General features: G+C 38.4%; 1 protein-coding gene across 2 annotated transcripts in view; it reads left to right on the top strand.

Annotated features, from left to right (window-relative positions):
- The window catches only part of LOC119057753 (lipase member K-like), an 87,510-nt gene that overhangs the window by 45,088 nt on the left and 15,877 nt on the right, over window positions 1–26,545 (top strand). Inside the window, exons 1-5 of one of the 2 annotated variants that reach the window (XM_053663983.1) lie at window positions 13,442–13,567; window positions 15,836–15,950; window positions 17,893–18,091; window positions 19,602–19,711; window positions 20,872–21,008. In XM_053663983.1, the coding sequence (XP_053519958.1) occupies window positions 13,463–13,567; window positions 15,836–15,950; window positions 17,893–18,091; window positions 19,602–19,711; window positions 20,872–21,008 (666 nt within the window). In that variant the 5' untranslated portion in view covers window positions 13,442–13,462. Of the gene's footprint in view, window positions 1–13,441; window positions 13,568–15,835; window positions 15,951–17,892; window positions 18,092–19,601; window positions 19,712–20,871; window positions 21,009–26,545 lie in introns of those variants that run through there. The other variant, XM_053663984.1, reaches the window with a different exon arrangement.

The following is a 26,545-nucleotide window of genomic DNA, read 5'->3' as shown; positions in this document are numbered from 1 at the left end:
TCCTCTTTCACTCTATGGGTGGAGGAATTTGGAGAGCAGCAGACCAATTTAGATTAGATTCTGATTAACTTTGCTAATAGTTGTGTTACTTGGTGAGTCACCATTCTTTGGTAAGAGAAGAAAATATCAGAGCTTTGTGAAGGAGAAAGCTGAAGTAACAACTGGGCAGAATCTAAATTTTTATAATCATCCCAATTCTTTCTAAATTGAACACATCAGGTAAAGAGGAAAAATGTGGCAGATATCAAAATGTTTTTGGTGACAGAAAACAGCCCCTGGCAAACATAGTCATGTGTATGTATAACTAACAAAAATTCCATAATAACCAAAAAATTCAGGGAACTTCAGAAATAATTGGTCATCACAGGTGGAAATAATAAAACTTGTGGACTTCGTCCCATAAGATTCTTGGGACCTTTACTCAAAGGTTTTTGAGTTTAAATTTATACCTTATTATTTTTAAACATCTTGAGTATATTTTTAATTTTTTTTAAGATTTTAAATTTAGTTTTAGAGAAAAGGGAAGGGATGGATAAAGACGGGGAGAGAGACACCCATGTGTGGTTGCCTCTCATGTGCCCACTGCTAAGGACCTGGCCCACAACCCAGGCATGTGCCCTGACTGGGTATGGAATCAGCAACCCTTTGGCTTGCAGGCCAGCACTTAATGCACTGAACCACACCAGCCAGGACTTACAGTATATTTGTATTATAAAAATATAATCCAGGTAGAAGCCTGGTGCAGCAGGTCAGGATCTTGCAAAGCAGTCCTTTGCAGCTTCAGAGTCAGTTAGAGCAGGCACGATCATACCAGCATCTCCTTTATTAGTCCGGGTCACATGGGATCTCTCCTCACTATAAACTACACAGCTGCTTGCTTACTTCTCCCTTCTCACTGCTCTCTTTCAAAACATATGGTCAACTCTCCTTCTCTTTCCCAAGCCGTGTAGCAGAGAGAGCGAGCAGGAGAGTTTCATGGTGGTACTGTTACCGAACAAGAGGTTCGAGGGAGGGGCAATACAATATTTGGCTCACCTAGGGATGCCAAAAACTGCTAAAGAACAGGGGCCCCTCCCAAGGACAGAATACTAATATCTACTGGGCTCTTCTGTCCGTGCCAATTGGAGAGACATCTCTCAATGCCAGAGATTCGTGAAAAGGAAATAAAATGTTTATTGAATGCTATCCAGGTCTAATGCCTGCACTAAAATATTAAAGTCCTTTAGGGTATACACCTACACCCACACAGCGTTCCCTTCTCCCACTGTCCCAACTCCGGGTACCGTAAAATCAGGAAAAGAGCACAGGTCTGTGTTTCAGGCCACTGGCACCATCAGCTGTGTCACTGTGTAGGCTCTTGAGTTAATCCAAAATTATGTGGCACTCTCTCATGGTCCACTGGCAAGAGTTCTTTGTACCAAGTTACAGTCAAAGTCTCTCCTGCTTTCCAGGCCCCGTGGCCAAAGGAGGCACCCCAAAGCCGCGTGGGCCTCTTCTACCAAAGCTGCAGGTGTTCACACTCCACCAAAAGCATGTGGCTTCTCCTTCACCTGGCTGCTGGGATCTCCATTCTGGCAAAGCTGCGTGGTTTTCCCTTTCACCTGCGCAGTTATCCCCTCATGTCCCGGAGCCCATCTTTTCCAAAGCTCTCACACAGGAACTCTCCCACTCAGGGGCTCAGCCCCTAGTTACCTCTTGGCTACCAGCTACTTCTTTCTCCCTGGCTCAAAACTTGGCCACAGCTATTTAACATATGTATGAAATCAGTTAAAGGTTATAGATATGTTAAATAATCATTCCAGAGGTTAGCTGCAAAACTGTTGCTATGCAAAACAGCTCTCAATGACCCTGCTCTATTGGTCCCTTCCCCCTTGGGGGGTGAGGACATCTTATATGTCTCTCCAATATTCCTATACATTTTGAATTCTGGACACCATTCCAAATCTTTTTTGGGGCCCTCCCAGCTGCACCCTGTATCAGTACATCACCTCTCCCTCATGGCTCTCCTACTCCCTTTCAAGCCACATGGCAAAAAACCCTTACTACAGACAGCGTGCCGCCTCCCTCACTACTACTCCCCACATGGCCAAGAGAGCAAATGGCCGCTGCACCTAGTTTCAATCCCAGCCCAAAGCTTCTGGTGCAACCCCATTTCCGACTCCTCCCACAGTGGGCTACCTCTGCATGTTCCCCATTATCTTCTGCATTCTGTGGCTGCTATTGTTAGTCGAGGCGTGTGTGGACTAACAATGAGGCAGAGTGAACCACCTCCAAACTCGAAAGTACTGGCTCCTTTGGGGTTAAAGTCATGCCCATCTCCCTGATTCCAGGCACAGCAGGCACAGCTTTTTAACATAACTATTAAGTTGCCATAGATATGCAAAATCTCCCAGCCACTGTGCTCTGCTTCTTCCACTCCCCAAGCCACATTAATGGGAAAATATCCTCTGAACTATTTACACTCCTGTCCTTGTGGCTGCCCCTGCAGCTGCTATGGAGGGAGAGAGAGCACTCTAAACATTGCACCTTTAAACTGTGATTATATCTCCTTGGGTTTGGGAAAGGGTAAACTTTCTTTCAAACTAACCAATCTTCTTCCTAATTCTTCCAGGGCTTGAGCAGGCCCCCTCCTCTCCAGGCCCTTCCCTGGATATCCTGGAGTTCCTGCCTTCATCCCATCCAGTCTTTTCCCCAGATTTTCCCAAGCTAGACTCCTCCCTTCCTCCCCTTACGGTCACCATTTTGGCTCCTACTGCACATACCTCAGCAGACAGTTTTTCCCCCTCACTGGTGCCCCTACCCCCATGGGCAGAAACTAACTGATTGTCCCCTGGAGTGATTGGAAAGCCAGTCTTTCCTCCCTCTTCAGGGGGATGTTAACCCCTTGGTGGGGAAACATGGCTATCCCCTAGTTACTCTGGTCTAATTAGCTGTCTGGCTGGCTCTCATCTCTTTCATTAATAACTAACTACCTGCCTATGCTAACTAACACTTAGAAATATTTATGCCGACATATAAAAATTTTTATCATAATTTTAAAACAGTTATAAAGAATGAACTTTAAGGCACATTATTAAAATTGACAGGTTAAATTAAAATTGTTACACATTTAAAAATATATTCAATAGAATAATGATCTGATACCTAATATTCTTTGGGAAAGAAACCTCATTTAATAGATTGCACATTTATATCTTTGGGGCTTTTTTCTTCAATTCATATTCCCATCCCACTTTTTTAGAGGTGTTTTACATGTTTCTATAAATATACATCCTAATGAAATATATTAGTATGCTTAAAAAGTCTTTTATTGATCAATTGATCCTTCTTTGCAACTAAAAAATGAAAATGCATTGATATTTTCATTGCTTCTACATCTTGTGATCATAAGTTGCATTTTCTTTCATTTTTTTGCATGACAGAGTCTTTAAATGATTATCAGTACACCAAGTAATAATATGTAACAAGTTCTTGAATCTAGTAATTTTGATAAAGAGATACTAAAAGCAGCCCATACAATTACACAAGTATTCATTTTTCCAACCCTTAGCCAGAAAAGGCTATTTTTAAGGCTGGTTGCTGCTTTGCACAGGTTACAAACAACTGTTTACTACTTTTTCATAGGAAAAGCCCCTAATCTTTGAGAAAGTTTTAGGGAAAAATACATATATTTAATTCCTTTCTTTAAAAAAATGTTTCTTACTACATTTGAGAAACTAGATTTGCTGTTCTCCAAAGAGTAAAAGGACCTAATATGTAGTATACAGAAATAATTTAATAGCCTTTTCACAAGCTTTGCAAAACTTCATATTCCATGGAGGCACCTAAAATGCCAATCCATGGAGCAGCTGCTTCTTTCTTCTTCCTCCATCCATTTATGCTGTAGTTCTCGTGGCTTTCTGGCTGGGTGTGGCAGACGAAGGCCAACAGGCAATCCAGCCCTTCACCCCTGTTCTGCTGGAAGTAAGCCTGGAGGATGATCATCTTCTCCTGGGTATCCTTCTCCACTTCAGTGCTGCAACAGCCTGGAGTCCCAGAGCCACAGCATCCTTGGCCTTGAACTCCTTCTTCTTCTCCAGGCAGTACTGTACAATTCCATCCTGAACCTCTTCTTTGGCTTGCTTCAGCCTCTGGTTCTTTTGTTTGCCAGCCTTGCACATCTTCTCCATGACCCACTTCTCCAACTTGTAGTAACAAAGGATGCCCTGCAACTGACTGGCTATGGTGGTGGTGAATCCAAAGCCCTTGGTCGAACCACAGTTCAGCTTCCCTTAATTTTTTAATGATTCTTTATTATAATTTCTATTAGTATATAATTATCAAGAGATCATAGGTATGTTAAAAGTTTAATGAGTGATTATTAAGCATTAAAATAAAACATTATTAACAAATCTCTTAATGACATAAATGGACTTTTCCATTTAATTTAAATATCTAGTGATGATTATTATCTCTTGGTAGAAAAGAGATAGTCAACATCAGTTCTTTCCCATTTATTCAATGGATGTAAGTGCTGAAAAATCATGTTTGCATAATTTCATTCAATTCTTCAAACTTTTTCTGAAGCTCTGTGCTGCAAATCACATAATAATGCATCTCCAAAAATTATTTTTAATGATTTACCTCCTAACAACTTGGTAGGTCCTTTTTCAATTTTTTAAAAGCAAAGGATTATAAACTTAACTGATTTGCAAAGGTGAATTGCCCTTGAAAAAGCTGATCACTTCATTAACAATATCTTTCCCAGCACCAATGTCCATACTGCCAAGTGTTCCTTTGTTAGGGGCCTCCAACTTTTTTACAGCCTGGGGCAATGGCCCTAGATTCAGGAGAGAAGAGAGGCTTTTCCTTCATTGAGTTAGAAAAGGAAAACCTGCTTGAAGGTAGAAATTCTCAGGTCCTATCAATTTTAGAAAAGAGTATATTTGGGAGTCAAAGCTCTGTACCTAATTTGATTTTTTTAAAAACTGTTTATATACCTCTATATTTTTTACAAAGCCATGGCATACCCTAGTAGCAAGACTATTGGTACATACCATTCTTCCCAACAGCTTTTTCCTGATTTAACATGATATTGTAAGTATGTCTTCATGTTATTGTGTAGTCTTCATAAACATTTTAATAGCTTTGTCCACAATATTTAATTAGTTATCTAAATAGGACTATTCTGAGGTAAATAAGCAGAAGAACGGGTAGAAACAACACAGACAACAATATGGCGAATGCCAGAAAGAAAAGGGGGTGGGAGGTAGAAGAGGGGAAAGTGGGAATAAATGGTGATAGAAGGAGACTTGACTTTGGTGGTGAACACACAATACAATATTCAGATGGTATGTTATAGAATTTTGCACTTGAAACCTGTATAATTTTACTAACCAATGTCACCCCAATAAATTTAATTAAAAAGGGGAAAAATAAATTGTAGTCGTTATAGTGGGTGTTAGTTGTTAAAGAACTATCACATTGTAGTTTTAAATTTCCATTTCTTCATGACTAAAGATACAAAATAGTTTTTCATATACTTATTAGTGATTTATATATCTTCTCTAAAGTGTTTGTTCACAGCTTTTGACCATTTTATTATTGTCAATTTTACTTCTATTAAACTGTAAAAGATTTATATATAATCTCGATAAAATTTCTTTGTCAGATCCTTGTTTTACAAATACTTTCTCTAAGTTTACAGCTTCGCTTTTAAATTTTTTAATGGTATCTTTTCTGCAGTACAAGTTTTTAATTTTGATGAATTTTGTTTTGCTCTTTTTCTTTTCTTGTGTGTGTGTATGTGTGTGTGTCTTAAGATATTTGCCTGCTCCAAAGTCGGAAAGACTTTCTGTGTTCTCTTCCAAACTTTTATAGTTTTAGTTTTTCTGTTGAGAAAAATGGTTTGCTTTTAACTTTAGTGAATCAGGGGCTGAAATTGATTTTTTAAAACATGTTTCTAGCACCATTTTTGAAAATAGAATTTTTTCCTTTCAATTACCTTAAGAGCTTTGCTCCAGATCAATTGAGCATTTATGTATGTGTTTATTTGTGGATTGGTTATTGCATTTCATTGAACTATAGATTTATCTTTAGACACCACTGTGCACTCATTTTTGATTACTGTAGAGCTTTATAGTAAGTCTTGAAAGCAGGTAGTGTAAGTCATCCAACTTTGTTTCTTTTGCCATTTAGATCATTTTAAATGAGATTGGATGGGAAGAATTTCTTCCTTTTCTATTTCTAATGGTTTTTTCTTAGTTTTAATCATTTTTCCTTTAATGTTAAATAGGATATTCATTAATAAACCATTGGGGCCTAGAATTCTTGTCTGTGCATGTGTGCAAATTTGTGATATGATCGCTCCTTTTCCTCCCACTCTCTCCTCCTACATTTGTTTTCTTATTTTCTGAGTTCACTTATTTTCTAGTCAATAAAAGATGAAAAAAAAGAATATGCCATCACTGTGACAACAGAGAAGATATGATTACATAACATTGTACTTGGCTTTCATATATATACATATATATGTATATATATCTATATATACACACATACTTGTATTTGCTGATATGTCCATAATTTTCATCTCAATTCTCACATCTCCCTCTGGCTGTGAGACTGTCACACATTTTGTTTACATCTTAATATGCATATTCATCCTGGTTTTGTGTTGTGTTGTTTATTTTGTTGTTAAGCAACCTTCATACACAAGATAGATTCACATATCTAAGCTCGCTCACATTTTCAATATTATCACCGATGATAATTGCATACTCATACCTGTTAAGACAAAACTGCTCATCTGTTTTAATCTTCTACTGAGTTACACTGTGCCCAAACTTTCTGACATCTATTAATACTTTGAGAAAATTTCATTATAGAATAATGTTATGAGGAAACAAGATTCAGTGAAAAGACCATGGAGTAAAATAGATCTTGTTCAAATCCTAATGTCACCCAGTCAGCCCAGTGCTGGGGACTGGCCCTACTCTGGCACTGTCTGGGACTGGGCCTCCAGGCTCTCGACTTTTGCAAGAAGGAAATCAAGAACAAATGAGAATGAGAGAACAAAAGCAAATTTCATTCGGGGAGAGAAAAAAAGGTTAGGACATGTGTTCCTGGAGACAGGACCAGAGCTTGAGCCTGAGACTGGCAGCCACCACCCGTTGCCCCACTGGTTGGAAGTCTCACGGATTCTGTTGTGTAAAAAGGAAAAGTGCACGCTGGGGCGGACGTGGGTGAACTCGTGAGTTAGTGGCACTCTGGGTAAGTCAGCTCTTGGAATTTTATAAGTTTCCAAGGGTGGGTTGTTTCGGAACTTTGGGGCATCAAATTTTGATTCTGCCCTCTGCTTGGGAAGGGGGTCTTGTTCCCAATATGGTCCATTCTGAGAAGTGTCATGGTGCTGCTCACCCTCAGTCTCCCTTCTGCTTGGGGTGCCAGTTTTCATTACAATAATGGTGTACGAAATTTTGGAGTTGGTTTTCTGGTCAATTTTTTTCTCCATCTTGGATTTTTCTGGTTTTAGACAGTCCTTACTGTTGACTTCTGTGACCACTGCAGTTGCAAGTGTTTCCTGCCATGAACTATTTCCCTTTCATCATGTGTGGAGCTGGGGGCTCTGGTGAGAGGACCTAGTCCTGTGATGGCCTGTGATGTCTGGCCCTACCTCTGTATTCTACTTGTCATGAGTTTTTCCTAACTTCTTTCTATCTTGAGTCATGGACTTGCTGTTCTCTACCTGTGAAAAATAATAATCATGATGATTAAATATATTGATGTTCAATGAATGGTATTATCCATTGAAGAATTATAGATGAAATAAGTAAGGTACTTACATAATAAAAATTAGAATTCTTGATAGAGGTTATAAACAGACAAAAATTCTTAACCACTCATATGTTACTGTTTCAGAAGAGATGTTGGTATAAAATGCCTGTGATTTATTTACAATTTAATTCAAGGAGTTGTATCATATCTAGCATGAGCAAGGCTAGACACATGAATGATATAAAAATGATAAATACAGTCAGAGTGTAAAATGTGGTTCTTGCTTTTAAGAAACTCATGGACTAGTTTGACAGCCAAGTGATACACATCTGAAACAATCACTAAATAATTGAGGGTATGTTATACCAACAGCTACCATTTATTAAATGCCAAACATTGTTAGATGTCTTATAGACATTATTTATCATCTTATTTATCATCTCAAGCTAACCCTACCAGGTAGATGATATTATAGTCATAATACAGGTAAGGAAACTAAGTTTCAGGGAGGTTAAGTTAACTAGCAAAAGTCACCCGACTGATAATAATAACAGTGATAGCCAACACTTATGAAGTGTCTACAGTGTTTATCTTTAGTGGAGACATAGTGATGGCTTTTTGAGCACAGGAGAGATGGCCGATGGCCAGTTTTGCTCTCTATAGTCAGACGTCTAAGAGGTGCATTCTCAGGCTGCCATGTTCTCTAAATTAGGACACAGCCAGACTTTTAACTCAAAGTTTGTGTAGAGCACTCAGGGACTTACCCTTTGCTTTACCATCAAGCAGACTGAGATTCACCAGAGAGCCATACATAGAAACTGGCCTTTATGGATTTTTGGAACAAAAACTTGTTTAGAACTACCTGTGGGGTCATTGTACTTGCCTTTTCTGGCTAATTCTCATCTCTATTTTCACAACATAGTTAAGAATTGGGATGTGGATTCATTGAGAATACTGTCCAAGCATCAACATAAGCCTTGGATAAATGTCCACCTCATAAGTCCTACAATAACTATCATGGGGCAATGAGAAAAGTAGAATGAAATTCTATATTATTTATGAAATTCTCTCATTGAGAAATTGCCACCCCTGATTTATTTCATCATCAATGTATTTGTAGATGGAAAAGGTTTTCCTTATGAAAGTTGCCTATTAATGCACATGCATTTAATGGAAAATATTTAAATCAATATGAAGCAAAATATAGCAATACTCTTTCAAAATTCTCATCTATCCCCCTGGCTGCATTTGCTAGGGGGAAAGATGAAACTAACCACAGAGAAGGGAGAATTTTGATGGATGGAGGAGAGTCTTAACAAGTGGTCCGGTTCCTGGCACTGTCTTTTCACAACCGCACTCACTTCACAGCAGATCTCACCCCGGGCCTGGAGGGCACCTGCCTGCAGGGAACTTCTCAAAGATGAGCTTCTAATTTTGGGCTGTTTGCATCATTTTAGCTTTCCCTTCATGACACTGATTATTTTTGGTATAGTAAATAGGAAAATCAATAAATATCAAAGCAGCATTTCTCAAGTGTGTTTCTTAGAAAACTTGGGTTATAGTATATTTAATTGGTATTATTCGAATGATAAAAATTCTAAGAGCAAATAAGGCTGTGAAAAAGCAGATTGTTTTAAACAAAGTTAAACAGTTGTCTTGAGTGCAGGATTGCATTGAGCCTTAATATTATACCCAAGTTAAGATTCTCTAAGCAAGTCATGTGTGTAACATTTATAAATATTTATATACTTATATTTATATATAGTCTATGACTCTCCAGCAAGTCACACACACACACATATGCATGTACAGAGTCCACTATTCATCTATTCTAACATGTTTCCCCATGAGCTCCTTTTGCAAATAACATGGGAGACATGTATAATCTATACAAATTATATATGGCTTAGTCTGGGCGCTTGAAGCTAAAGGTCTCACTTTTGAGAACTGACAGCCCTCTGGGATTTATGTCTGCTTTTTCTAAGCCTAACATCCTTATATGCATTAGTTTGAACCAGCAGGATGTCAACTGATGTAGGACACATTCATCAGGGAGCCATCATAGAAACAGGTCAAGGAAATTAGAGGACGGTTGGAGTATCATTAAGAACAGATGCCTGAGTCAGGCAGACTTACCCAGCAATTACAGTTAATAATGTGAGGCTCAGATAGGGCAGTGCAGATAAACACACCCCTGGAAAGCACAGGTAAACACAGCCCTGGTGAGAAGTGCCTGAAGAAAGACTGTTTGGCTAGGACCTGCCACTGCTTAAAAGAACGACCACAGAGACTCCTGTTGACTGGGTGTGTCACCCTGCCCTACCCAGATCCATCACCCAGAAGAATGAAACTAAGGCAGCCGAATGGGCTCCCTGCCATGGCTGTGAAAGATAACCTGTCAGGACTAGCATATTCTTGTGCCATCTCTTGGGACGAGGCCCAAGCAGCACACGGTGCTAACCACCTAGACCTCCTCCCCTGCACAATTACCACCTCCACAGGTTCTCATATTTGTCTGGTTTAGAAAAGAGCTGAATCTGTTCTAATGCAGAGGCTCCAGGTTCCCTGGCCAGTGACTATAACTTGGAGACCTTAAATCCCAATCACTCAGCAGAATTTGGAACATCTAAATTGTAAATGCCCTACAAGAAAAGGCAAATTTAAAAAAACTGCCCTACTACCTACCCCTAAGGTACATTCCCGAATTGAACTGAGGACATAATCAGCTGAAAGCTTCCTGTCAGAGAAGACCAGTGAGGTGGAGTGAAATGAAACCAGGTGAGAAATATATGATAGAAGATACTGAGTCAATTTGAAACAGTTTTTAAGATTACATAATGGACTCGTTCACTCTTTCACTCATCTATTTATTTGACAAACATTTATAGGGACCTCCAGGCTCCATCTCAGAGAGACAGAAATGAGAATGGAATAGTTTCTCTTCTCATGGGATCATATCAGTCTAGCTGTTTTTCCCACATTGAAATGCTTGGAATCATTTGGCATACTGGTTTAAAATGCAGATCCTTGCCCACAACCCCACAGAGTCTCATTTGCTTAGGCTGGGGTGGATTCTAAGAGTCTTCATTGTTTTTTATGATGATTATGATGCCTATGATCTGTGGGCCGCGGGTGAGCACATAGCCGCCAGAGGGCTCTAGTGAGTCTGTTCTGAATGGACTGAGTGGGTGAGAGTTCAGGAACATTCCTTTAGAGCCAGGCAACCTGAGTTCAGACTCAGGCTCCATCACTATTTGACTATTTGACCTCAGGCAAATGACCTTTTTAATACCCAGTATTTTTTTTTTAATTTTATTTAGTTATTTTTCAAGTACAGTTTTTTGTCTATTTTTCCCATCCCAGCCTCCCCTGCCCCTTGCTCCCCACCTCCCTCCCATTTCCTCCCCCAGTATTATTTGAAATAAAATGAGAATAATATTTTCTATCCCTTGGGATTACTTTGAGAATAAAATGAATTAATATATGTCTGGCACATTACATGGCACATAATAGATGCTTAATACATACCTGTAAAAGTAATAATTATTGCTATTGATGATGTTATCACTACCATAATGATTCAGCAGAACTAAGTTATACTAATCAATATTAGTTAAATATAAATATATTAATATAAAACTGCATAATTTATATTATTAATCATATTAATTATGTTATTAAGAATGTATGTTATTAATCATATTAATATATTAACTAACATATAGTTAACAGAGTATGACTGGCAAATTTAAGAAAGGAATTCATACAATTTTCTATAACAGAGCAGTGAAGGCATGAATTTTCTGCAGGGTGAGATTTATCATCTCTCTTACATGTTAATTGGATATAAAAATCCTATTCACAATGTAGAATTGTAATAATTTGACTATTTCCGTGTAATAAAACACGGAAATAGGGGGAGTGGTGTTGGAGCCACAGAGAAGAGAGAGAAGTGACTCCTCTGCTTAATAGCCCCATAATATATGCTCACATACACTTATATATATATACACTATATATACATATATATATATATATAGTTTATGTATACTATACGTATAGTATTCTTGGCATGGTCAAATGGATAATCCTATAATAAGACCATATGCTTTGGAGCTAAACTTACTTTGGCCTAAATTTTGCCATTGTCTCTTCCTAGAAGAAAACAGCAAATCAGCAGAGAGTGTTTTCTAACAGAATTTGAAGAGCTTTACTTTCTAACAATAGTAGTAAATGGGAGGTCTCCTGAAAAATGTCTCCACTCTGTTATTTTTGCAGATGTTACTTATTTGTTGTTGTTTTTAAACTCAAGTAGTTTCAAAGCCAAATAAAAAATGTATATCATGTTTTTAACCCCCATAATTTGTTCCCAATATTTTCTATTTGAAAAATATTTTCTTATAATAAATACTGGACATAGAACATTTAGAAAGAAGGAGAATCCTTTAAAAATAAAAAACTAATCATCCACCCAAGTATTCACCATTTAGATATAACCATAATAAAATTTGGTGCTTAGTCTCTTTTTCTCCCTTTATAATTTGTTTTCTCATGACTTCAAAATATATGCACATGCCCAGGCGGCTTGGGTCAGTTGGTTGGAGCATCATTCTGTGCACTGACAGGTCACCAGTTCAGTTCCAGGTCAGACCATGTGCCTAGGTTGCTGATTCGATCCCTCACTGGGGAGCCTATGGGAGGCAACTAATCAATTTCTCTCTCTCTCTTTCTCTCTTCCCCTCCTTCCCTCCCTCTCCCTTTCTTTCTCTATAAAAATCAATGTTCTCAAGTGAGGATATATATACACAATTTATGTACATTGTTTTTCTTTTCTTTTTTTTTTTTAAAGATTTTATTTATTTATCTTTGAGAGAGGAAGGGAAGGAGAGGAGGAGAGAAACATCGATGTATGGTTGCCTTTCGTGCATTCCCTGCTGGGAACTGACCTACAGGGAACCGGCCTGCAACCCAGGCATGTGCCCTGACTGGGAATCGAACTGCGATTGTGTGGTTCGCAGGCCCACGCTCAATCCACTGAGCTATGCCAGCCAGGGCTGTTTTTCTTTACTATTGTATAATAGGAATTTCACATATCACATGTAAAAATAATACTCGTTATGTAAATAATTTCATTCTTCCTCACCCATAATTTATTTTGTCAATCTCTTATTTTGGTAAATTTCACTATTCTAAGGTATAAGAATTAATTTTATACATGTTCCCTACATATGTTATATTTCTTTTGGATAGACTCCTGAAAATAGAATGATTGAGTGAAAGGTACAAATATTTTTAAATTTTTAAGACATGCTAAAAAGTTTCTTTCCATTAAGGCTGTGCCAGTGCTTACTCCCAAAATCAGAGGGAAAATATTAATTTATCCATAACTAGAGTTATTAAATCTACTTTGATTAATATATTGGCCATTATATTTCTTTTCCTGCAAATCGTACATTTCCTTATTTTGTCCAATTACCTACTGGACAGTTAATTGACACTTTCTTCTTTCTTTCTACTGAAAAGTTGCCATTTAGATTTTTAATGGGATGAGTCTTGAATAATTAAGTATATTGCTTGTTAAAGCCCAACTAGAAGTGTGTTTGTCCTCACTCCCACAGTACCGTTATAGAATATTACACCATACTTCACATTTAGAATTCTCTTTGATGACAAAAATATTAATATTTCCTTCCTAGGCAGACCCCAAATGTGGCAGCTTTTAGCAGCAGCATGCTGGATGCTTCTTCTTGGACCTCTATACGGTTATCACAAAAAAGGCAGCACCACAAATCCTGAAGCTAATATGAATATTGTAAGTCATCCATTAAGGAACAAAATTAAGATAAGGATTTATTCAGTCATCATTTTTTAGACACAGTTGATGCGCTTGCCTACTTTTCAACAATTCTAAATTGACAGAATCTGTGCCTCCTCCCCTGTTCCTTGACATGACTAATTCAAGGGTTGAAAGACCTGATTCAAGTTGAGGGAGTTAATACTCCCTCTCCCGGTAGTTGAGCTACCATCTCACAGTGGCTTACTGAAGAAAATGTTTGTGAGTTCATACTATGGTGTATCCTTGCATTCTTCCTGAGGTTTTGTTTCTCGAGCAGCTTCTGTGATTTCTGAGCTCTGTCAGTGTACTCTTTTAGCTTAGTATACTGGCTTTGGTTTGCTATTAACCAAAAGTATTTTAACATGCAGGAATCCATACCAGAAGTGGGTATGAATGAAATAGAGTGATAGAACGGAACAGTGCTGTGAGAGAAATAAAGAGGGAAGGAAGGGAGGGAGCAGAAAGGCAAATGACCAATATCCACTGTAGACTTAGTTCTAATGGGATACTCCATACTCCTGCGGACATTGTACACCACTGATGTGCTTGCCGCACCTGTTTAAATTAGAACTTTAAGAATGGAATTGTCAACGTTTTATAATTAGCGTCTTGTTTCTCATTCCAATGCATCCAGCAAATACCCCTAAACTTCTACCACACTGCTGAACTCACAGTCTATAAATATATGTCCTCAATCCAGATTCTCCTTTTCCTCCCATATTCACATACATTTTATTCTTTCTGGTCTGAATGCTTTTTGGCTCTAAATTATTCTATAATGATCATAAGAAAAATAAACATTAGCCCTGGCTAGTGTGGCTTGTTTGTTTGGAGCATTGTCACATAGACCAAAAGATCACAGGTTCAATTCCCAGTCAGGGAGTACGCCTCGGTTGCAGGTTTAGTCTGTTCAGGGTGCTACTAGAAGCAGCCAATCAGCTTCTCTCACATAGATATTTCTCTTCCTCTCTCTCCCTTCCTTCCCCTCTCTCTAAAATGAATAAGTATGTTCTTGGATGAGGAGAAAAAAAGAATAATAAACATTATGGATCACTTAGATTCTGCCAGGCACTCTTCCAGACTCTTTATGTATAATTCTCACAACAAATCTGTGAAGAGCTACCATTTTATCTTTGTCTCAGAGTTGAGGGAAATGAGGCAGAAGAAGGTTAAGTAACTTTCCAAAAGCTCCATAGCTAGCAGGAGGAAGAGTGGGCATTCAGTGTCATACTGTGAGTCTCTAGACTCTGTGTGCATAACCACTGTTTCCTATGGTCCCATAATGTGTACGCACCTCTTGTGTGCCTGGCATGGTCAAATACATAATCTTGCGGTAAGGGCATGCTTTTGAGCTAAAGTGACTGTGGCCTTAATTGGATCTTTATCTTTGCCTACTTGTACAATCTCAGACAGATTGTTAATATTTCAGCAATTCAGTTTTCTCAGCTGCAAAATGGGTATAATTTTATCTTAAAAACTATTTATTAAGATTAATAAAACAAGAGGTATAAACCATCTTCTATGCAATAAACAGTAGTTCCCCTCTTTCTTGTAGGTAGGGATATCTCTAGTTTACCCCTCTAGATCCACTCTGTATTCTTTTATACTGTTTTCTCTGTCCAAGAGGCTGACCTGTAAGAACTAGGTCAACAAGCTCCCTGGATCTTTGGTTTTCGGTTCAGTTCATCCAGTGGAAATAGTGAGCAGGAGATCAGAAGGAAGGGGGAAAGTGAAATCATGAGTTATTGCCTTGGCCCACTGCATGAGATCACCCTAAACAGGCCATCTCGCTCTGCTAAAGGTCACAGCTCCTCTCAATGCGGTCCTCTCTACCTGACTGTCTGGTTCTGTTCCGGTAATCACTTCCTTTCATCTTCTTTATGGTAAAAGTTCAGTGACAGCTCACTTGTTATTAGCATAGGGTACTGTACAATCATCTGTGGTTTCCCTCATTACGACCATATAATTTCTTGTAAAAATTTTTTTGAGAATGAACTAGGGTGCACTAATAATACCAGGCCAAGCAAACCAAAATGTACAGTCACCCAACCTTGCCTCACTGATGCCTTTGCTCTATCTATCCCTCTTTAAAGCCCTCCTCAAGCTGTCCTGATTTTCCTGCTTTATTTTGTCTCAATGCACAGAGGAAGAGTAGACTGGGACTTAAAGTACTATATTGCAGTGCAGGTATAGAAATCAAGAGATGGCATCATGAATATATATATTTTTCTTTCCTCTTTTCAGAGCCAAATTATTTCTTACTGGGGTTATCCTTATGAAAAGTACGATGTTGTGACAAAAGATGGTTATGTCCTCGGAATTTACAGGATTCCTCATGGAAGAAGGAGTTCTGGAGCAGGTAGGATTTCTTTTGCTGTGAAAGGCATGATGTCTAAGGCAGAGATTCCTGGATGTGCTGATAGGAGCAAGGCAGCTTTCGTTCTGAAACAGAGCCCAGTGTCTTCCATTAGAGACACACCACCTTTACCACTCCCTTTCATCTGTATAACCCTTTGGAATTTTTAAGGCATTTTACATACACTGTTTATTTAACCTCTTATTTCTCACTTTGTCCTCTTTCCTAAAACACACAAAAAAGAAAACTCAGTCTTCCTCTAGAGATACCACTTTCCAGCTTAAAACGAGAAATCTAGGAGGCATTTGAATACTTTCTGATTCCTTACCTACTGACATAAATACTAAAATGATATAGCCAATCACCAGTACTGGTCTTCTACATTTCTTTCTTATTTGCAAAATTCTTTTAACTTCAAGATCACCCAAGTCTGGGCTTACACATCATTATCATCGTTTGCTTTAACTACTACAATAGCTTTCTAACCGGTATTATGTCAGTTGTAATCAGTCCTCCACTCCAACCAGTGGGATTTCATTTTTAAAGTAAATCTGACACTACTAGTTCTATACTGAAATGGAATGAAAGGGTCATTTCTAGCTCCCTGCAATATAGGCTGGTATCTGTAGAGGAGAGAGATTCATTTGGCAAGAACTCTTTATTTTCTTTTCTGAGTTTTAGCTCCCTTTCTTCTTTGGAGTATTGTATAACACACACTGTAACATCAGAAAGGTTAATTATTTAAAGAAAAATCTCAACTGAAAAAAGAAGGAGTGATGAAATGGTGATGACTTAATAGAAACATCCATTCCCCCCAAATAAATCTATTTTCTTTATAAATACTCACAAGAACTTTGTTTCCACAATCTTTTATCTCATGATCTCTGCCAGGAAGCTGGCAAAATACTTGATATGGAAAGCCGTCTCCACAATGAGAAGCTGCCTGAGGGCTCAGATCAGAGAGGGACTATGACTGCCGTTTGCGGGATTAGTAATACCTCCTCCTTCTGTCTTCTGAAAAGCTGGGTAAATGGACACAGCTCCTTGCTTGGTCCATTGGATTTCCAGATGGCTGAAGGCTCTCTGAGAGTCCGGTCTAGCCTACCCAGTGTTGGAAAGCTGGTGTAGCACCAAAAGTGACCTGAGGGAGAGTCCTGAGGTAGCAACAGGGCATTCCAAACCGTTTATTTTAAAAAAAACCCTGGTCACTTCTCTCTCTTGGAGTTTTCACACCATTTCCCCACTTCCTTTTTTCTCTTTCTTAGTCAGATTGTTCCAATTTTACATTATGAATAGGATTTTTATACTAAATGAATGATTTTACATGGCATAACATTTCACATAAATCTTTAAATTTTGCTTTCTGAAAGAACAAATTAAATTAAGCAGTGTATATGATATCTAGCATAATGCCTGGTATTCAACAAATGGCATTTTTATGGTTTTTGTTATTATTTGGAGAAAAAGTTAGTTTTATTATCAGTTACTTCTTGAGAAATAAAATGTCATTAATATAAATAATAATAAAGCAAATATTTCTTGTCCTGGACACTCTTTTATGTATTTAATTCTAATTAATTCTTATGACTCTACTATGAGACAGCATGTCATTATTACCCTTTATGCAGGTAAATGAGCTGAGATAACCACAAAAGCGTTAATCCATAGTAGATTAGATTTTGAACCAGGACAATCTGACTCCAGCATCTACAGAACAACACAATACATTATATATAATTTAAATTTTACAATAAGAAAAACAAGACATAGAGAAGATAGATAACTTGCCCAAGTAAGTGGTTCAGAAAGGACTTGAACCTAGGTTTGGCTAGTGCCAAATTTCATCTCTTAACCTCTCTTCTATACTACAGGAAGTCAGGAAAGAGAATTCTCTTGCGGACACCGAGGAAGTAGACTTACAATTCTCATTGCCTATGTTTTGCAGCTCCAAGGCCTGTTGTTTATTTGCAACATGGCTTAATTGCATCTGCAACTAACTGGATTTGCAACCTGCCCAACAACAGCTTGGCTTTCCTTCTGGCAGACAGAGGTTATGATGTGTGGATGGGGAACAGCCGGGGCAATACCTGGTCCAGAAAACACTTGAAATTTTCACCCACATCACCAGAATTCTGGGCCTTCAGGTAAAGAGATACATAGTAATGAGTAAAATGTGTACTTGGCTCATATATATGAATGAACACTTCAGTTTTTCCCTTTCTGTCCAAATGCATCCAGTGAAATCCACAAGGAGGAAACAAACATTTTCTCCTTTACCTAGGCTTTCTTCACTGGCTCTGAAAAAATGCCCTTATTATTGCATTGATGTTTGTCTCTAACACCCCACTTGCTGGTGTGTGGGGGTGGGGGTAAACAGGTACGTGCATGTTCATATGCAAAGTATATATGCAAAAAAATCAAAATGCAAAGGTCAGCCTCAGGAAAAGGTTAATTCCAAGACTATCCCTTCATCCACGTGGACTCCAAAAGAAGCCGACATGGTACTCTTATGAAAGAGGAAAAATGAAGCTGATTGAGAACTGGGACAAGAAACAGGTTCTCGTTGAAAATCCTGAGAACCAAACATTCATGATACGCCAAGGGTGAGCTTAATCCTGTGTGTAGATGACACTCAAATGTTTTGCTGACTGGTGAAAAAACTGTCCTCCATAGGGGGCAGTATTGAACTCTGCCCCAGGCAGTAGATTTTGGGGGCAATAAGGAGAAAGCCTGATTGTGGGATGATCAAAGAGCAGAGTGTTCCCACCAGCCTTCCCTGGGGCACTGTTGGCTCTGGAAGCCAAGCCCGCTCAGTCCTTGGGACCAACCCCTGCACTTGCAGAGGCACTTAGAACCATACCTTGAAGACCACGAGAGCCGTTTGTTCTCTGACCTCGTTTCCGCCTTATTCCTGGAAGCCACTTGGTATTTCCTAATTGCACACCCCAGTGCAACTGTGTCACTGTACTATTGCAAATAACATGATGATTCCCTAGATGAGTGTTTTCCCAGCTACACATACAAATGCACACACAAAAAGAAGCATCTGAAGTGATTGATAAATATTCAGATTCCCAGGTGTCTTCCCTGATTCAGTCTTTCTGGGCCAAAGACTATAAATCTGTTTTCTTTATTGTTTTTTTTTAAATCTGGAACAAATAATGCACATTTTTATTACAAAATCGTAAGCCTGTAATTCTGTAACATAACAATACCACACTCAAGTACATCATATGACATTTTAGGTGAAATGTTCAAATTAAAACAATAAATTATTAAACCCATGTTATTACCCTACTAGCCACACTCAAGCTGGCCTTACTTCTGCAAGATCCTGTATCTTACATTTTAGGTAATTGTTCTTTTTAAAGGGAGTTTGGTAATCTGACATAGAATTAAGTGAAATATATGACTAATCTTTCAGGAAAAGTATAGGCTTTTGTAACTCAGATTTTTCTAATTCCAATTTCTTAACAATGTGCAATCGAGGTAACTTCCATCCTCAAAAGTCCCAGAAACCCATAATATCATGTATTGACTCTACTCTTAGATTTAACAAAAGCTAAGTATCTATGTCTGCAATGAATGTGTTTGAATATTGCAAGCCTAACAGTGATATCTTTTCCAATTTTGTTGTTCTTTTTCCTCTGGCAGTTTGGATGAGATGGCTAAATATGACCTTCCAGCCACAATCAATTTTATTGTAGAAGAAACTGGACAGGAACGACTCTACTATGTGGGCCACTCCCAGGGCACCACCATCGGTGTGTTTGGGGCAGGTGTGACCTGAGAGTGGCAGAGGATCTTCTTCCCTATTCATGAAAGGGGTCAGGATTTCTTCCCTCTGTGATGTCTCTAGCTCGGGAACTTGAGTTGGAAAGCCATTTTCTCTGTCTGATTTGTGAAGAGTAAAAAAAAGGAGAAAAACAGCAAGGATTCCCCCCCCCATAGAACTAAATCTGGAGATTGATAAATAAGCCATAAGGAGAGAGAATTATTCTAGAAACATTTTTCAGACACTGGGTTATATGCTGGGGAAGCAGAGGTAAATATGGTAGACACTTTTCCTTTAAAGAGCTCACAGTCTAGTGAAGACACTGAAAAGAAAACTGATAATTACAAATCCCACTGGTCATATGTCGTGAGCAGCATGCTGTTCACTTCCCAGCATGTGCTGGGGTGGGCTGGATGGAGAGGGGGGTCTGTGGACAATACCATGAGGCACTTCACTTCCTTCACGGCTCCTCCTCCTGCCGCTGGCCTCAACAATGTCAGCAGCATTTCCACCAGTCTCTTTTCTGTATCCTAATTCTAATTAAGTTTCTAGTATAAAGCTGGATTTTATATGCCTGTACTATACCAGCCATCTTACATGCATTCTCGAGTTGGAAAGTACAAATGTGTGAGACCATTATCATCCATATTTTATAAATGGCTGAATTTAGAAATCCTTTCTAAGGGTGATACTGCCAAATAATACCTTAAGCTTTATATATGTATATTTTAACCTTCAAAAGAATCATCCTATAAAGTTCTTTATCCACATTTACAGATTGCAAAAACTGAGATTCACATAGTTAACTTGCTCAAGTCTTTATATAGCTAGTGAATGTAAGCCAAAATTAAAGTCTGGTTTTGTCTGATACCAAAGAGGTGGTTGAGCAAGGAGCTTACCTCCACGTGCCCTACAAGGGCCATGCGAACCCTCTCTGTAGCTCTTGTACCCTCCAAGGACAGGAAGCGCTTTCTTCTGAATTAGCCAGTTCCGTTCTTGAGAAATTTAGAAAATCCTTCTCTACAAATTGTGCTTACTCTGAATTACTTCTCATTTCCATTGCTGGTTTTAATACAACTATTTTTCTATGTTTTAAAATGATTAGGAATTGTTTTTAAGTCTATAAACTAGTGTTTTCTTCCCTTTCAGCTTTCATAGCATTCTCTACAAATCCAGAGCTGGCTAAAAGGATTAAAATATTTTTTGCATTGGCTCCAGTCACTACAGTGCAATACACCCAAAGTCCTATGAGAAAATTAACAACTCTTTCCAGAGAAGCAGTCAAGGTATGTGACTTCCCAAGTTTAATTCTGTAGATGCCAAAGCTAGCTCTATTCCCAATGGTTTCAACAGAAGAAAATCAGATGACATTTTATAAACCTCTGAGACTATCACTGGTGCTGGAGGTACCCATATAGGTTTACTGATGAGGTGCAATTTTACCAGCAGGGTTCAGGGGCTCACTCTGATGCTATACCGCCCTACTGTCTTCATCAATGCCTTCTCTCTCTCATGTATGTCATTCTTCAATTACACATACAACAAATGCTGCTTGGATTAATTGGCTTGTTTAATCTAGTAGGTTAAATCTCTCTCCAGAGGCCCCTAGTTTCTCAAATACAGTTGTAGTTGAGATCAGGGCATGAAGCCAGATGGCCTGGGTTTGAATCCTGGCTAGCTGGGTAAATTTGGTCAAGACCTTAATTGTTCTGTGAACCATTTTCTTTATTGGTTAAAGTGGGGACAATATTTTCTCCTCATAGGGCTGCTGTGATGATTAAGTGAGTTCATTGTTCATGTAAATCCCTTAGGTCTTGCACATTATAAGCCTTCAACAAATGTCAACTACTGTTATCACTGTCATGCATTTCATATAACATACCTTCCCCCATCTCTCCAAGTCCAACTTTCCCCAACTGCTCACAGTTCACAGACTCCCAGTCTTTTAACTCCTCAACACCTAGACAATATCTTTCACCCCAGGTTTTTCTGCTAGCTGACAGTTATCTAAGCTCATCATTTACTCAGTCGAGGACAATTGGTGTATGTGGGCTGGTGAGTTTTCATGCTGCATATTAATATAGGTTTTTCTCATGGCTGACAGAAGGTAATCATAGTGTTTAATTAAAATCAATGATTTCAGTTAAGGCAAATGCTGAGATAATTTTTATAGAAGCCAGGGATTTTGGTTGGTAAGAGATAAGCAAATTAGCTTATGTTGAGTCGTTCCATACCTATATAACTCAGAAACACAGTAGCAGGAAGACCACCAAACAACATGGGAAATGCTCTCATTTCCCTCATAGTACTTGGGCCCCTCATACCCTAAAGATTCAGTCTAGCCTGGCCTCACTGGACTGCTTAGTAACTTATGTCAGCATTTCCCATACAGTTAAGAGACATTTTGTTATGATGGACTCTTTCTATTTTTCTCAATTTGCATAGCTCTGCTTCAACCTTTCACATGTTTTGACACACCTGTGGTATAGTGCAGGTCAATGCAATTCTGTGGAAAGATATATGAGCTACTATTTCAAAGCCATAAATAATATCAAGAAACAGCAATGTCTATAAAAATGCATTTCGGCCAATGGATATGACTGAGAAGCAGGGTGCAGGTGAGAGTCATGGGAGATTTGACTGAAGGGAGAGTGTGGCACAGTTAATGGAAAGCAGCTACGTCATGTTAAGTTTAGATTTTGTTCTGTTGGTAATGGGTAGCCAATGAAGAATGTTAAGCAGAGAACTGGCTTGATCAAATTTGTACGTTTAGAAAGATTGCCCTGAAAGAGCTTTGACTACAATAGAGGAGCTACCAGATATGAACCACTAACTTCTAATAGAAAGTCCAGCATTGTAGGAATAGAGTAAAAATAAAAATATAGGCAAACACAGAGAAAAGTGAAGATTTTCTAGTTTCTAGTTGTTGGAATTGCAGAACTTCTTAGATGATGTGGCATTTGAATTTGAGATTAAAGGCCAGAGCTCAACATATAGGGTGGTGTAGGAAGTCTTTCCAAACCAAAAGGGTAACACTACTACTGAAATAGTAAAACTCAAGCCATGGGAAACCACATGTAACTGACTTTATTGGTGCTTTGCATTTGTAAAAAAGTGTGTGAGAAATAATATTGAAAGTATAATAATAGATTCTGATAGGAATTGAGTGTTAAGTTAATGTTTAGAATTTATTCCATAGGTAATGGGTGTCATGGAAAGTCCTTGCACATGGGGAAGGGCACACACAATGTTCTTTTCTCCTGGTAACTAAATGGAAGTGCATGGGAGTAAAGAACATCATGAGGTGAAAAAGATAGAGTGCTTATGGCATTATTGCTACACTTCAGCTGATAGGTGACAATCTGAGCCAGAGTTGTCCAAAAAGAAAAAAAATTACAGGAGTTGATAATAAAATAGACATGATACAAGCTTTGAGAGGGAGGGGCTTCTTTCTCTTCTGTTCTCTTATTAGCCAAAAGTCCTCAGACATAATTGGAGAATGGCTTCCTCTTTCAGTGGAGAGATGGACTGAGAGAACCTTTTCACTATCTCTGATTAGATAATTCTTTTTATTGATACTATGAGTTCTTTTCTATAACTCCTTCACTTAGTTTTGATTCAATTGAATTCACATTACATACTGGCTAAAGGACTTGGTCAGATAGAACAAAGTTCACGTTCTGCCTCTGCTTTCTGTCCCTTGTGACCTAGGGCAAGCTACTCAACTATTTAAAATCTAAGTTTTACATTTATAAAATGGGTAGAATGTGAAGTTGTGATGTCAGCAAGATGGTGAGCTTGGAGGTCCCAGCCTGTCTACCCAATAGAAACAACAAAAACAATAAAACAAGTGTAAACTGATGAAAATAGTTCTGGGGAAGTTCTGGACTATAGTGAAGAAATAGCAGAAACCCTTCAGACCTCAAATACCAAGAATGGCTTCATGAAAAATAATAGAAAGCATTTCTCCTGCATCACCTTACCAGCTAGTATGGAGCAGCTTATCTCTCAAAAGGATCCCCTCAGAGGTACTTCATCAAGTGGCTGAAAAAAAAAGAAGAACTCCATCAAGCCTTATCATCACCCTGGGAATTTGCAGCCTTTGTTACCAAATCCCCACAGTCTTCTCTAGTACTGAACCCAGCTGACAGAGATGCTCTGAGTTCCCGATGCTGCATCTCCTCTCCAAGTCTACAGCTGCCATTGAAGCGAGCCCCACTGTTTCCAGGGGCCCCAGTTGCAGCTTTGGCCACTTTGAAATTAGGACACCACAGTGCCTTGCCATCTATGGGACTGGAGTTGTTACTGCTCTGCCCTTCTCATGGTTTTGAACCACCATCACTGGGGCCACACCACTGCTTCTTTGTGTTCTGCCCTTAGTACCCAAGTTGGGGTTTTGTCTAAGCATCATTAGGATGCAACAAAGTCCCAACCCTGGCCCCCCCGGGGGGCAGATATGGGACAACAGCAGCTTGGCCCTAATGATGCCATCCCCAGGGCATACTACTGCTACACCCTGCCTCTTGAACCTAAGTCACCACTGCACCCTATCATCCCTGGGCCCATGCTGCTGCTGAGTTTCCCAACTTCTTCCCCCACCTCTGGGCCTGAGTCACTGCAACAAGCACAAGAGACCCAGATCCTATTTCCACAGGAGGTGTGCACATGCCCACACCTCAGAGTTAATACCACTACCGCAGTAAATACACCTATGCCCCAACCTAGCTGCTATGGTAGTTCCGTGTGTACCTGAACCCTGGACACTGGCTTTGCTACCACATTGAGTTTCAGTGAACCAAACCTGGTACCAGGAAGTATACCCGAAGCTATAGCTTCTTCCCATGCACAAAAAGAATTAGGAGAATACCAGCAGCGTTTGCCACTGAGGATCTTACTAATTCTACTCACAACTGTTACCAAAGACCTCCATAATTTTGGCAAGTGTGGATTCCTGCAGTCTTTACCACTGTTGAGCTCAGCTGACAAAACTTAAAAGAATTAACATTAATACTTCTCAAATTCTTCCAACAAATTGAAAAAGAGGTAACACTTCCATATTCATTTATAAGGCCAGCATTAACCTGATACTAATGTCAGACAAAGATGCTACAGGAAAATAACATGATGTAAAATCCTCAAGAAAATATTAGCAAACTGAATTCAACAGTACATTAAAAGAATTAATCACTGTGACCAAGTGAGATTATTCCTGCAATGCAAGGATGTTTCAAAATATATAAATCAATAAATGTGAAACATCACATTAATAGAATGAAGGATAAGAATTTATAATCATCTTAATTGATGTGAAAAGGGCATTTCACAAAGTTAAATCTCCTTTATAATAAAAATTCTAAACAAATTTGGTATAGAAAAAATATACTTCAATAAACAAAGGTTATATATGACAAGCCCATGGCTAACAACATAGTCAACAGTGAAAAATTAAAAACTTTTTCTCTAAGATCAAAAACACTTCTATTCAACATAGCACTGGAAATATTAGCCAGGAAAATTAGGCAAGAAAAGGAAATAAAAGGCATCTAAATTGGAAAGAAAAAGGTAAAATCATCTCTGTTTGCAGATGACATAACCTTATAAAAAATACCCTGAAGATTCCACCAAAACAAGTTAGAACCAATGAATGAATTCAATAAAGTTGCAGAATATAAAATGACATTAAAAAAATAGATGCATTCCTCTACCTTAAACAATGCACTATCTGGAAGAGAAATTAAGAAAGCAATCTTATGTACAGTAGTATCAAAAATCATAAAATATGTAATAATAAATTTAACCACAAAGGTGAAAAACATGTACACTGAATATATAAGACATTGATGAAAGAAATTGAAGAAGATACAATTAAATAAAAAGATATATTGTGTTCATGGATTAAAAGATTGATATTGTTTAAATGGCCATACTACCCAAAGCTATCTATAATTGAGTGGAATCCCTATCAAATGTTCAAAGGCTTTTTAACAAAAACAGAAAAAGAAAACTACCCTAAAATTTGTATTAAGCCACAAAGGCTCTGAAAAACAAACCAATCTTGAAAAAGAGCAAAAGGTGAGATCCCAGATGGCAGAAGAGTGAGTGGAAGCTACACTAACCTCCTCCCAGGACCAATCTGAAATTACAACTAAATTGTCGAGAAATCATCCTGAATAACCAGCTAAACAGTAGCTGGAGAGAAACCTGATAGCCACAGACAGAAAAACCACTTCCCCACAACAAGATTGTCCAGCAGAGGGAGCCACTTGCTGTAGATCACTGACAGCTCCAAAAGTGTGAGTAGGGCCAGTCACCAGCAGTGTCTAACAAAGGCCTATACCAGTCTTTGCAGATCTACCCGATAAAAAGAAACAAATACAAAGAAGCAGCCAAAATGGGAAGACAAAGAAACAGACCCCAAATGTAAGAACAAGAGAATTCTTAAGAAGAGCAGCCATATGAAATGGAGGTAAGCAATTTATCACATAGAGAGTTTAGAGTAATGATAATAATGATACACAACAGCATAAAAAAAGACAGAAACCATAAAAAGGACAATTCAGAAATAAAGAATACAGTATCTGAAATAAATAATACCCTAGAAGGAATAAACAGTAGGTTATATGAAGCAGAGGACTGAATCAGTGATTTGGAAAACAAGGCAGGAAAAATCACTCAGAGCAACAAAAAGGAAAAAGAGTTTTAAAAATTGAGAAAAGCTTAAGAAACATTTTGGATAACATGAAGTGTAACAACATTCACATAATGGGAGTACCAGAAGGAGAAGAGAGTGAGCAAGGGATCAAGAACCTATTTAAAGAAATAA

This window comes from Artibeus jamaicensis, unplaced genomic scaffold (genome assembly GCF_021234435.1).
Source record: "Artibeus jamaicensis isolate MK-2021 breed Jamaican fruit bat unplaced genomic scaffold, CSHL_Jam_final contig_332, whole genome shotgun sequence".
Classification (NCBI taxonomy): domain Eukaryota; kingdom Metazoa; phylum Chordata; class Mammalia; order Chiroptera; family Phyllostomidae; genus Artibeus; species Artibeus jamaicensis.
The sequence above is the reverse complement of the archived record's forward strand: the minus strand, read 5'-3'. Positions and strand labels throughout refer to the sequence as shown.